A 14,892-nucleotide genomic window follows, 5' to 3' on the forward strand; every position below is an offset into this window, starting at 1 on the left:
GATCTGTCAAGACATGAACAGAGTACAGTGGACCCCCGCATAACGATGGCATCGCATAGCGATTTTTCCGCATAACGATTACTTTTATCGCAAAATTTTTGCCGCGCATACCGATTAAAAACCCGCATACCGATTTTCGTCCGAGACGCGTCCAATGTGCCCTCAGCCAGCCTCACATGTGCCGCTCCGTCCCATTGTTTACCAGCCAGCCTCCGCGGTAACATCCAAGCATACACTCGGAATATTTCGTATTATTACAGTATTTTCGGTGCTGTTTCTGGAAAATAAGTGACCATGGGCCCCAAGAAAGCTTCTAGTGCCAACCCTGTGGTAAAAAGGGTGAGAATTAGTATGGAAATTAAGAAAGATTTTGAAGGGTTTGGGGCTAACCCTGAGAAGCCTATGCCAGTTGTGGAATCCATTGTGCCTACTTCAAAGATTAAGGAAATGTGTGCAGAGTGGGTTGAACTGCAAACCTTTATAGATGAAAATCACCCTGACACAGCTGTTGCAAGCCGTGCTTGTGACTATTTCAATGACAATGTTATGGCCCATTTTAGGAAAGTCTTGAAGGAACGGGAGGTACAGAGCTCTATGGACAGATTTGTTGTGTGACAGAGGTCCAGTGACTCTCAAGCTGGTCCTAGTGGCATTAAAAGAAGAAGGGAAGTAACCCCAGAAAAGGACTTGCTACCTCAAGTCCTAATGGAAGGGGATTCCCCTTCTAAACAGTAAGAAGATAATGCTCTCCCCTCCTCCCATCCCATCAATCATCACCAGATCTTCAATAAAAGTAAGTGTCATGTAATTGTGCATGCCTTTTTCAGTTTGTGTGTATTAAAATTAACATTTCATGTGGTAAAAAAAAATTTTTTTCATACTTTTGGGCGTCTTGCACGGATTAATTTTATTTCCATTATTTCTTATGGGGAAAATTCATTCGCATAACGATTATTTCGCATAACGATGAGCCCTCTTGCACGGATTAAAATCGTTAACCGGGGGTCCACTGTACTGATAAATAATGTCTCGGAAGTGCTTTAAAGACCATACTATTGCTAAAGCTTCTTGCTCAGTTACTGTATAATTACGTTCAGCCTTTGTAAGGACTCGGCTAGCAAATGCAACTGCGTTGTACTTGCCATCGGTCTTCTGAGCTAGTACGGCACCTATGCCAATTGAACTAGCATCAGTTGTCAGATAGAAAGGCTTAGAAAAATCTGGAAATTTCAAAATTGGAGCAGAAGTTAGCTTTTCTTTTAGAGTTTGGAATGCTCTTTCTTGACGGAAGGTCCAAACAAAAGGAGCATCTTTCTTAAGCAACTCAGTTAGAGGAGCAGCTATGGAAGAAAAATTGGCAATGAAAGATCTATAAAAACCTGCTAAGCCCACAAAGGATCTTACGGCATCAGCAGTTTTGGGAGTTGGAAAATTTAGTACTGCAGTTACTTTACTTTGGTCAGTCGTAACCCCTCTAGGAGTGACTACGTGACCAAGAAACTTAATTTCTGATCTGAAAAATTGACATTTTGACAGTTTGATCTTTAAATTGGCTTCTTCAAGCTTACCAAGTACTACATCCAGTCTTTTCAAGTGTGTATCCACGTCTTTAGACATGACGATTACGTCATCTAAGTACACCATAAGTGCATTACCTATGAGACCTCTAAAGATATTAGTCATGAGCCTTGAGAACGTGATAGGGGAAGATCGTAATCCAAATGCCATACGGAGGAAGTGATAATGACCTGTAGGAGTGGAGAATGCAGTTAGTTCTTGGCTGTCCTCGTGAAGAGGGACTTGCCAAAACCCTTGTAACAAATCTAGGGTTGAAAAGACTTTGTTATCTCCGATATTACGTAAAAGATCACCCAGTACAGGGAGTGGAAAGCGATCTGGAATGGTTTTCGCGTTTAACTTCCTAAAGTCAATTACTGGACGCCAAGTACCATCCTTCTTAGGTACTAGTATCAAGGGTGCATTCCAAGGTGAATTGCTAGGTGCAATAACTCCATCATCAAGCATTTGATTGATCAATTCTTCTGCGACAGCAACTTGTGAATGAGGCATTCTGTACGCAGGTATGTAGATAGGTCTAGTACCAGGTTCAAGTGGAATACGATGGGACAATAAGTTCGTTATACCCATCTTCTCACCTGGTAAAGCAATGGCTTTACGACGTTTGTTCAACAGAGTCAACAAACGCTTGACTTCATCTGGGAAGTCAGTGGGAGCTAAGTCTTTCTCCTCAACTGGTGGAACAGATTGATCCAGTGCAGTGGATGAGGTCTCCCCGGCAGAAATAGCACCGACCCACTGGTCAGGTGACAACTCATCCTCTACCTGAACAGGGTAAGGATAGTGAACAAGGTCAACAAGATTGGTATTTGCCCTGAGGCGAACACTGTGACCAGAAGTGTTGGCCAGGTAGAAATGGATCTTACTATCTCTTACAACATGTAAGGATGGTTCAACAAATAGACCTTTTACTTTGCAGGAATCACTGTCAACTAGGACGTTATCACCATCTGGAACACTAGGAACAACTACAGACACTCTAGTGAGAGCACTAGCCGCAACAGAAACGTCTTTCTGCAGACGGCATGTGACATCAACAAGAGATGGCATTACTAGTTGCAAGTAATTGTTTTCTCAAAGCGTCCCCTGGGAAGGAACGAATACTTGAACAAGTCGCCATCGCAAGGATAGTAGAGCACTATCGTGCGTGCATGATATTGTGGCTGGAGTCCAGACAGGAGTGACAGTATTACTAGTGCCTGACCGCTCGGCTACGTTAATAAGTAATTCACGGATCTATAGGAACTTAATCTGAACTTCACATTTCGCAGCACTTTAACAAATCTCAGATACAAGCTGTGAGAACAAACACATTGCTCGAGGGCTAGGTATTGTCTTTCAGTCAGTAAGGGAATGTGAGGACTGATGACAGGAGCAGCAATAGCCTGAGAGGTCTGAGTGTCGACATTCACTAAAGTATCACTTGACGGTATGTGAGACATAATGGCAAAGTAACACGAGAACAAATAAGGCAAAAATAATGAACAATAAAAATGATATAAAATTCTAGAATTGAAATGAAAAGATATACAACTAATTCTGCAGAATAATGTCTAAATACACTGCAAGAGGAAGGAAAACTCAATTGAAAGGACTATTGACCAAGAGAAAAAAAAAAATTTACATCGAAATATACAAGTAAAAATATTACTGGAGACTGAATTAAATTCAAAATGAGCTGTCTTTACTCTTGCTAATAAAGAAATTAATTAATTAAAATTTTAAATCAATGTGAAAGTGTAAAATAAAATTATTAAATTGTTAACTGGGAAATTTAAGTATTTTCTAAGAATGCATAGACAAAATTTAAAATATAATTCATAAAAATATCAATAAAAGAAAAGAATTCACTGCAGAACAAAGGCAACAAAACAAAATGTAGAAACAATCACTGCAGCAACAAAGTGTCACTGGGAAAACTCAGGTTAAATGATGAATTAAAATATGAAGATCAAAAAAAAAAAAATTAACTGATTGAACACTTTAACTCTTAATTGTAAATTAGACAAAACAATTTACTCAAGCAGAGTAAAGAAAACACTTTACGTTAAAAGTAATTGAAATTGCATCAAGAGTGAATTTGTTCAAGAAATATAAAAAAATAAAACACAGGAACAAAACAGGGAATATAACACTTACAGTGGCGGAGCACACAACAGTATTAGTTTATTCTTACAACAAATTCCTGCTGTGACTGATACAACAAAATCTTGCTGTGACTGATACGACAAAAATTTGCTGGCAAAAATAATGGTACACAGTCTGCGAAAAAATTAGAGGAATGAGACACTGCTGGCATACGAAAAAATACACACATAGAAATAAATGGATAATTTGGTATACTGGGGTGAATATCACTGCATGAAATACAGTGATAATTACTGGGGAATACAACGCTGAAAGAATACAATAAAAAAAAATGAATCACTTCACACAGGGTGACTGACTGGTACACTACACAATAATACTTACTACAGACGAGTAGCATAAAGAAAAACACAGAATAAAATAATATAAGATAAGTGAAAACACTGAAAATATTGTAAAAAGAATGAGTTAACGAAAAACTAAAAACACAAGGTTTAGAGTACACAAGCAATTTACTATAAATGTCTCACACACGCAAATGTCTTTAAATGCAAGAAAAAGGTCTCAAGAAAATTATCACTGAAGTCTGGAGTAGTAGACGGGCGATTACTGGTGATGGGGCCGGGTGTAGGGTTTCCCGCGCGGTGATACTGACGCCTCCTACATTCACTGTTGTCGGAAGAAATGTGCTTTCTAGGAGAACTCACATAACTGGCTTTATCGTTGGCACCAGCTACAATCTCTTGACCAATTATGTGAGCCAAAACAGTACTAGGACCCGGTACAAGGGTGCAAACAACCACAGGTAGATGAGGTGGATGGCTGGTGGTGGTGGGAGAGAGTGGTGGGTGTGACTCTCGCTGGGGTACTGCCGCGCACCCCCCTCTACCCACGAAGGTGGCTTGATAACCCACTCTATGCCACAGGAATGGTGAAAACCACTCTTAGCATCCAACAGGGAGCACAAAGCGATATAGACAATACTTCAGAGGAACTTGGCTTACTTCTTACTGCGTGGCTTACTTCTCTCTCTCAGCTGGGTTAGAAGCTGGGTTGGCTGACTGGCTTACCCCACGAGAATGGCTGACTGGAAGACGTGTAACGATGCACAAAGCACGGAGGAGCAGTTGGATGACAGGAGACAGGCTGGATGATAGGCTGACTGGCGTTCACTTCCACAGTCTGGCTTACTGACTGGCTTAATTGCAAAATCCGGGTCAACCCCTCGGAGATTGAAGCAATTAGCACACGAACTAAGCCAGGAAGCTCGAAACGGCTGCAACAGGCTTGCAGGCTGAAGTTGTGAGTGAAGGTATAAACGGCTGGCTGGAGGGTGTGAGGGGAGTAGGCGACTGGCTGGAGATTCACCTTTGACCCTGCCGCTACTCACACAGCCTTCTAACGCCTTGAATTACTCTTAAAAACGTAAATCCACGCTCCACACCGCTGTACACCATTTATCATGTGGGAGTTCGATACGTGGATTGGGTAAGAGATACTCACGTAGGCTGTTATTACGTATAATTGCAGTTATGTGGACAGAGCCCTTGCCAGCCGTACCTATCTCCTTGGTTACACTCGTAATACTGACTAGCCGGCTGCAGTACCCTATGTGAGGGGGCCTTTGAATACTGCTGAGGTCAGCACAATATGAATTCAGGTAGTGACTCAGGCAGAGACGGTTGGTCGTTGAGTCAACGGACGGTTACTGGTAACTGGTTACTACTACTGAGACTGGTAACTGGTTACTACTACTGAGACTACCACCATCACTACCACTCTCTACCACCATCACTACCACTCTCTACCACCATCACTACCACTCTCTACCACCATCACTACCACCCTCTACCACCATCACTACCACCCTCTACCACCATCACTACCACCCTCTACCACCATCACTACCACCTCTACCACCATCACTACCACCTCTACCACCATCACAACCACTACCACCTTCTACCACCATCACTACCACCCTCTACCACCAACACTACCACCCTTTGCCACCATCACTACCAGAAACTCCGAGAAATGAAGCCAGACTGACTCAGAATGCATGTGTGGGATGCTTTGTGTGGGCGCTGGCAGGTACACACATTTGGTATAGCGGATGAAAACCGAGGTGATGAACGAACATTGGGACAATATTTTGATGAAAAAAGTCTTCAGAAACCAAATTTGACAAAAACTGGGGCAAACGAACACTGAGGTTCCGTAGTTTTAAAGTTACGTACTAGTTCAGCTGTATGTAAAAAGTAATATTAGGTATTCTGTATTTATATAAAGTACATTGAAGTTAATGATTAATCATCATCGAAGAATATCCATTGTTCTTGTTTTAATATGCTGTACTAGTTCCTGCATTTTTTCAGGGCTGCTTGGTACTAACTGTTGCAGAAAACCAACCCGAAAATTCCCTCTTACCACCAGCTCGCTACCAGACTTTGGTTTATGTGGGCCGTTCACTTCAGAATCAGGGTGAATACCGGCGAGCAGAAGCTACATTTAAGGAAGCACTTCAATATGCAAAAGCAGCTGCGAAGACCAAGGTTGCTAAGACTTCAGATATGTTCAAGGAAGGGCTGACAGAAATAGGTGAGAAGTGTTTATAATCATCAATTTTTGGATTGTAATACTACTAGTTCTGCTGCTGCTGGATGAGCTATACATTGCTGTATGTCATGGTTTATTCTGCCCCTTTCTTTGGTTCATTTTTTACAGAACTCTCAGTACACAGTTCAGGATAGCACCCAACATTGAAACTTTTATACATGCCCCAATCCCACCTCTTTTGGGTATTTGCCATTATGTGAAATTTGACAACTGTCTCCTCACTTTCATCAAACTTCTTGCTGTTTTATGTACAATATATATCATGATATATTAACCCCTCTGGGGTTTCTTCTGTTTTCTTCCTAGTTCTTTTTCTTGTTTATTTTATCTCCATGGGAAAGTGGAACAGAAATCTTCCTCCATAAGCCATAAACTAAAGGAGGCAGCAGTTAGGGTAAGATATAAACAACTGTTGGAGGACAGATGGGCTAGTGAGAATACAGGCGATGGGGTAGAAGATGTATGGGGTAAGTTTAAGAATATAGTGTTAGTGTTCAGCAGAAGTTTATGGTTACAGGAAAGTGGGTGTGGGAGGGAAGAAGAGTGGTGGGTGGAATGATGATATAAAGAGAGTAATAAGAGAGAAGTTAGCATATAAGAGATTTTTACAAAGTAGAAGTGATGCAAGGAGAGAGGAGTATATGGAGAGAAAAAGAGGCTAAAAGAATTGTGAAGTAATGTAAAAAGAGAACAAATAAGAGAGTGGGTGAGATGTTATCAACGAATTTTGTTGAAAATAAGAAAAAGTTTTGCAGTGAGATTAATAAGTTGAGAAAGCCTAGGGAAAGAATGGATTTGTTAGTTAAAAATAGGAGAGGAGAGTTAGAGGTATCGGGAAGATGGAGGGAATATTTTGAGGAATTGTTAAATGTTGATGAAGATAGGGAAGCTGTGATTTCATGTATAGGGCAAGGAGGAATAACATCTCATAGGAGTGAGGAAAAACCAGCTGTGAGTGTGGGGGAAGTGCATGGGGCAGCGAGTAGAATGAAAGTGGGTAAATAAGCTGGGATTGATGAGATAAAGATAGAAATGTTAAAAGCAGGTGGGGATAAAGTTTTGGAGTGGTTAGTGTTTTTATTTAACCCTTTGACTGTTTTGGTTGTATATATACGTCTTAGGCGCCACTGTTTCGGACGTATTTATATGCGTAAATTCTAGCGGCTTCAAATCGAGCAGGAGAAAGCTGGTAGGCCCACATGTGAGAGAATGGGTCTGTGTGGCCAGTGTGCTCCACATAAAAAAAATCTTGCAGCACGCAGTGCATAATGAGAAAAAAAACAATGTTTTTTTGGATTAAAACGCCGACTTTGAGGTGTGTTTTCGTATAGTATTTACCATTGTATTCTCGTTTTCATGGTCTCACGTGATAAAATGGAAAACATATTACAGAAATAGAGATGATTTTGATTAGTTTCACGATGAAAACGACCTAATGCTTCCTTAACCTATTGAACCACGAACAATCATAAAACACATGAAAGCATCGTAAAATATTGTATATACATGTTATGGTTTAATAACAAATAATGAACAAACAAAACACTCACCACATAAGGTTAGGCAAACTAACTCTGACAACTTTTGGTGATGACCATGATGATGATAGTAATACTTAGCCATGCAGTTACTGATGACAGTTGAATGGAGGTGATTATATGGAGTGTAACTGCATGGCTTGATGAGTCTAGTATGTGGATTCTAACTCTTCACTGCCAGCGTCACTGCTGACATCGCTAGAGTCAGAGTTAGCAATGGAGTCAGAGTCTGCCACAGGTTGAGGTTCAAGTGAGGCTGTAGGGGTAACAGCAGGAGTAGCGGCAGGCTTCTTTTGAAAAACATTGCGATGGGCATCTGAGACTGTTTCCTCTTTATATCTACAAACAGAGATTTGTGGGGAATTATGCTCCTATCAGTGTCTCTCATCACCTTCAAAGCCCTCAACTTTGATGGATCTGTCGTAAAAAAATTGTTTGAGTTGTGCTGTCATTCTCATCGCTTGCCCTAGTTTTTCAAGGGTGAGGGCTTGAGGTTGATTGGCCTCAGCAACACACTCCTCTTCATCCTCACTCTCTGCCTTCACAGTCTCCAACAATTCTTCATCATTTAGGCCCAGTACATGTTCTTCAACCAGTTCTCTCGCCTCACCCTCCTGCATGTCCTTGAACCCTTCACTACCAACTAGCCTTGATAACTCCAGTCTTTTCATGGCTTTGTTAACCTCATCCTGAGGACCAAATCCAACAAAATCACTTTGCACTGTTTCTTACTTGACACTTGGTTGGCTGAGGGAGGAGCAGTAGATGCTAGTGCCGCCCCTTATCTTCGCCTCATTTTTCTTGATAGAGCTCACTGTGCTTTCATTTCCATTAAATAATTTTCCAGTGGCAGAATTGCTCAAATAACCTGCCCTGCACTTGTCAAGCAATTTCACCTTCTCCTTCAGGTTCATGACTTTCTTTGAGTACTTAGGGGTTGTCTCATAAATAGCAGTTGCTGCTCACCTGTGGGCTATACTTGCACCACCACACAAACACACGTGTATGGTAGGACATGAGCAGTAACTGGACACGACTGACTTGAACAGTAACTGGATAAAGATTGAGTGAGTGGCAGACTGGTGGGCTGCCAGTTGAGGGGTTAAGAGGGAGGGTAGTAGGGATGCGGCAGGAAGCGTTTTCCCGTACTTTTTTCCCACATTTGTTTGGTAAATATGATTGGGTGGTTGGGCATTCGCGAATATTCGAAGCTCTTGAAAGTGGAGGGTTAGCTCTACATGTACAGTGGACCCCCAATTTTTGTCCTTAATCTGTTCCAGAAGGTTGGTCGAAATCCAAAATGGACGAAAACCGAAGTAATATTTCCCATAAGAAATAATGTAAATCCAATTACTCCATTCCAGACACCCAAAAATATTAACAAAAAGTATATTTTATAGAGAATAACTATAGTTTTACATAAAGATAACAATAAGAAATAAATATAAATGACTAATTTTAATTGATAAATGAACATTTAAATCACTTTTACCTTTACTGAAGAGACTTATTGGTGTATGGAAGACTGCGAGGCGGGGAGAGGGAGAAGTTATTGTTTGGAAGGGAAATACCCCTCCATAAGGACTTCAGGTATCAAAGCCCTATCCGGGGTTACTTCCCTTCTTTGTCTTTTACTGGCACTAGGACTACCTTGAGATTCACTGTACCACGCAGGCACGGCTTGCAACAGCTTTGTTAGGGTGATATTTCTCCACCAACTCTTCCACATACTAGCTACACGATATTTAATGCAGCCCAGAGCCATATTATTACCATTGACATGCCATGTTCACTGAGTTGAATCATTTCTGACAACTAGCTTTAGATGCCATCATAAACAAAGGGAGAATTAATGAATAATTAAAGCTGAGAATTGTAAACAAAAGCGTTTTGTATTAAGGGCGGTGACTGGGTGGGCAATACAGATTCATACACATTTTCTCTGATGCTGGACCAGAGAAAACGTAATGTTTTCCCTCTGCCTGCTAGTTTACCTCCATAGCATATAAACATTGCATGTTATATGCTATGTAATGTGTTTCTTATATAATTTTGAAGAAAATGTCATAGATGGATTAATGAAAAATGTCTATATTAGCACATTTAATGTGCCCAAGAGTGATTATTATTAGTATTAGTACAGCCTCTCCTCACTTAGCGACGTACTTGTTTACCGACGCCTCGGACTTACAACGGGCTCTCTGACCAGTATTTATACCTAAATAATGTATATTAGAGTTGATTTCCTTAATTCTGTTTATTACAATATACAGTACAGTGGAACCTTAAATTTCGAACTTAATCCGTTCCAGGAAGCTAGTTCTAAATTCGAAAAGTTTGAAAAGTGAAGCAATATTTCCCATAAGAAATAATGGAAATACAATTAATCTGTTCCAGAAATCCAAAAATATTCACAAAAAAAAATATACATTTTATAGAGATTAATTATAGTTTTACATTTTTTTTTTTTCAACAAGTCGGCTGTCTCCCACCGAGGCAGGGTGACCCCAAAAAATAAAGAAAGAAAATCCCCAAAAAGAAAATACTTTCATCATCATTCAACACTTTCACCTCACTCACACATAATCACTGTTTTTGCAGAGGTGCTCAGAACACAACAGTTTAGAAGCATATACGTATAAAGATACACAACATATCCCTCCAAACTGCTAATATCCCGAAACCCCTCCTTTAGAGTGCAGGCATTGTACTTCCCATTTCCAGGACTCAAGTCCGGCTATATAAAAATAACCGGTTTCCCTGAATCCCTTCTCTAAATATTACCCTGCTCACACTCCAACAGATCGTCAGGTCCCAAATACCATTCGTCTCCATTCACTCCTATTGAACACGCTCATGCACGCCTGCTGGAAGTCCAAGCCCCTCGCCCACAAAACCTCCCTTACCCCTTCCTTCCAACCTTTTCGAGGACGACCCCTACCCCGTCTTCCTTCTCCTACCGATTTAAATGCTCTCCATGTCATTCTACTTTGATCCATTCTCTCTAAATAACCAAACCACCTCAACAACCCCTCTTCAGCCCTCTCACTAATACTTTTATTAACTCCACACCTTGTCCTAATTTCCACACTCCGAATTTTCTGCATAATATTTACACCACACATTGCCCTTAGACAGGACATCTCCACTGCCTCCAACCGTCTCCTCGCTGCTGCATTCACTACCCAAGCTTCACACCCATATAAGAGTGTGGTACTACTATACTTTCATACATTCCCTTCTTTGCCTCCATAGATAACGTTTTTTGACTCCACATATACCTCAGTGCACCACTCGCCTTTTTTCCCTCATCAATTCTATGATTAACCTCATCCTTCATAAATCCATCCGCCAACACATCAACTCCCAAGTATCTGAAAACATTCACTTCTTCCATACTCCTCCTTCCCAATTTGATATCCAATTTTTCTTTATCTAAATCATTTGATACCCTCATCACCTTACTCTTTTCTATGTTCACTTTCAACTTTCTACCTTTACACACACTCCCAAACTCATCCACTAACCTTTGCAATTTTTCTTTAGAATCTCCCATAAGCACAGTATCATCAGCAAAAAGTAACTGTGTCAATTTCCATTTTGTATTTGATTCCCCATAATTTAATCCCACTCCTCTCCCGAACACCCTAGCATTTACTTCTTTTACAACCCCATCTATAAATATATTAAACAACCATGGTGACATTACACATTCCTGTCTAAGACCTACTTTTACTGGGAAGTAGTCTCCCTCTCTTCTACACACCCTAACCTGAGCCTCACTATCCTCATAAAAACTCTTTACAGCATTTAATAACTTACCACCTATTCCATATACTTGCAACATCTGCCACATTGCTCCCCTATCCACTCTATCATATGCCTTATCTAAATCCATAAATGCAATAAAAACTTCCCTACCTTTATTTAAATACTGTTCACATATATGCTTCAATGTAAACACTTGATCTACACATCCCCTACCCACTCTGAAACCTCCTTGCTCATCCACAATCCTACATTCTGTCTTGCCTCTAATTCTTTCAATAATAACCCTACCGTACACTTTTTCCTGGTATACTCGGCAAACTTTTTCCTCTATAATTTTTTACAATCTCAACAAATTTAGTGCACAATTATGAATTAATAAATTTAAATAAACATATAAATTAACATTTTTACTTACCTTTATTGAAGATTGGTGATGGCATCTGGAAGATAGGGAGGAGTTGGGGTTAGTGTTTGGAAGGGGAATCCCCCTCCATAAGGACTTTAGGTATCAAAACCCTCTCTGGGGTTACTTCCCTTCTCTGTCTTTTAATGCCACTACGACCAGCTTGAGAGTCATTGGACCCCTGTCTCACGAAATAACTGTCCACAGTCCTCAACAAGTTTCACACCACTCTCTTACTTCTGTATTATTTCCTTCTTCACATCTTTGGTGTTTCTCATTTTCTTTACCACAGGGGTACCACTAGCAAGTTTCTTTGGGCCTGTGGTAGCTTATTTCAGTCTCATAAACACTAAACACAATGAATTAATTATAAAATGTTTGAATGAGACCGCAGGATAGTGTTTATTCAAGCATCAACAAAACCAGACTGGCTCATGGTACCTGCGTGGGGACGTGGACAGAGTGGACTGGCGGACAGGTCCAGTACCCAGTGGTTCGAAAAAAGGGGCGAGTTCGATAATGATGATAAAGTTGGTTAAAAAGAAGCGGTCGATTTTTGAAGAGTTCGATAAGCGATATGTTCGAAATTTGAGGTTCCACTGTACACTTCTGTATAAACATTTGAAAATGTACCAGAAATGTTATAAATGGTGTAAAGGTGACATTAAAACAATATCAAAGATGGTTGACACAAATACACTACCATTATGGTATGTTCCTCGTTTAACGATGAATTCGTTTACCGATGGGGTCTAAGGTTTCTATCTCCATCGTTAAGTGAGGAGAGGCTGCATCATGAACGTATGAGCAGCCCAGGCAGACATGTCTGATATGGACGATTTCCAAGCAGATGTATGAAACCTGGGGTAAAAATTTGCTGAAAAAAGTGGTCGAAATCCGAATTGTATGATACCAGGACCGGACGAAAACAAGGGGTTCACTGTACATGTGACAGTGCTGAATGATGATAAAAGTTTTCTGTTTCTTTTTGGGTTTTTCTTTCTTTTTGGGTCACTCTGCCTTGCTGGGAAACAGCCGACGTGTTAAAAAAAAAATTGTACAATGTATACAGGCCTAGCTGACATCAACAACATGCTACTATTTAGAAAGCCATTTGTTATGCAGAGCATTTCAGGCAAATTTGTTCAATTTTGTCTCGGGATGCGACCCACACCAGTCGACTAACACCCAGGTACCATTTTTACTGATGGGTGATCATGGACAACCAGTGTAAGGAAACACACTCAGTGTTTCCACCCTTGCCGGGAATCGAACCCAGGCCCTCAGCGTGTAAAGCGAGAGCTTTTACCACCAGGCCATGGGCCACAATTCCCTCTTGTTTCTTGACTTTTATGACACTCATTTATTTGGTAAACATGTCTAATTTTGTTTCCTTTCATATTTTGTTTTACTTTTGTTATTAACTCTTTATTTAATTCTTATTAAATTAACAGATGTTAAATATGCGATGGCTGAGTGTAACATTGCTGTTCGACAATTCAGTCAGGCTCTCACACTTCTGGAATCTATCCCACAACGGCATCGCACACCAAAGGTCAACATGGGTTTGGGACGTCTGTACCAGCAGGCTGGAATGGAAAGACCTGCCATTACAGCTTACAAAGAAGTGTTAAAAGTGAGTTCTCAGTTACACAGGTCATAAATTATCCCTTTTGCATGTTGTATAGTTTCATTATATTGATTTTTTTCTTAAGCATTTTTGAGTGTCTGCATGATGAAAAAAGCTAGCAGTAGAGGTAACTTTTTTTTTGTTTACACACCAGAAACACTCCACCAAGATAGGGATTGGAGGGAGAGGGGAATAAAGGAGGTTTTGTGTGAGAGGCTTAGACATCCAGCAAGTGTGAGAGAGCATGTTAGATAGGAGTGCATGGAAGCAAGTGGTTTTTATAACTAAGTGCTGTTGGAGTGTGAATAATGTAACGTGAGTGAAGGGATTCAGGGATACTGGATAGCCGGACTTGAGTCCTGGAAGTGGGAAGTATAGTCCCTGCACTCTGAAAGAGGGGTGGGAATATTTGCAGTTTTGAACTGTAGTATTTGTACCCCTCTGGCGTGACTGATGGTGAAAGTGTTAGTGTTTCTTCATTTTTTGGGTAATTTTTACCTCTGTGGGAAATGGCCTGGTCATTGAAAAAATACACTTTCATTCCTCTACATTCATAAGTACATACAGCACTGAGCCCCACATTCTTCTTTGAGTAATCTCTGTAATGAAAACTAACAAATAAACCAAATAATCTAATCCTAAACCTTCCCAGATATTCTAAAACAGTTCAGTTTTTATTGAGTTAAACACCTTAAATATTTTTTTCCTCATAGGAGTGTCCGCTGGCATTAGAGGCTGTCCAGGAGCTTCTCAGTCTTGGAGTTCGAGGAGCTGAAGTAGCATCTCTAATGATCAATATTCATGGGAACTCAGCCGGAACAGAGTGGTCAGTACAGGATACTACAATTTTAGATCATTATTTTTTAATTTTGACACTTCTCTTGCTGAATTCTCAAGATATTTTTCAGGATATTATGCCTGCACGCTATGAGAACCACTATTGCCTTATAAGTGGATTCAGAGAATGTAAGATGGTGAGAATGAAGTAAAGTACAATGAGCTGTCACATTCCTTAGGCCATTCCTAACTGCCATCCTGATTAGGGTTATCCCAGATTGATTTCTGGGCTAGGGCCATCTCAGACTGACATCCTGGCTTGAGCCATCCCGAACTGACATTCTGACTAGGGCCATCCCAGATCAACATCCTGGTTGGGCCATCCCAAATCGACATCCTGCTTAAGCCATCCCAGACTGATATCCTCGTTGGGCTGTCCCAGATCGACATCCTGGTTGGGCTGTCCCAGATTGACATCCTGGTTGGGT

At 40.6% G+C, this 14,892-nt stretch overlaps 1 protein-coding gene across 1 annotated transcript in view; it reads left to right on the forward strand.

Annotated features, from left to right (window-relative positions):
- The window catches only part of LOC128690048 (anaphase-promoting complex subunit 7), a gene marked incomplete at its 3' end in the record, with an annotated part of 29,422 nt that extends 14,969 nt beyond the window's left edge, over positions 1 to 14,453 (forward strand). The window contains 3 exon segments of the mRNA XM_070081669.1: positions 6,045 to 6,267; positions 13,452 to 13,633; positions 14,341 to 14,453. Of these exon segments, the coding sequence (XP_069937770.1) occupies positions 6,045 to 6,267; positions 13,452 to 13,633; positions 14,341 to 14,453 (518 nt within the window).
- Between the last annotated feature and the right edge of the window lie 439 nt (positions 14,454 to 14,892).

The sequence above is a fragment of the Cherax quadricarinatus genome, unplaced genomic scaffold, assembly GCF_038502225.1.
Source record: "Cherax quadricarinatus isolate ZL_2023a unplaced genomic scaffold, ASM3850222v1 Contig3586, whole genome shotgun sequence".
Taxonomy (NCBI): Eukaryota; Metazoa; Arthropoda; class Malacostraca; order Decapoda; family Parastacidae; genus Cherax; species Cherax quadricarinatus.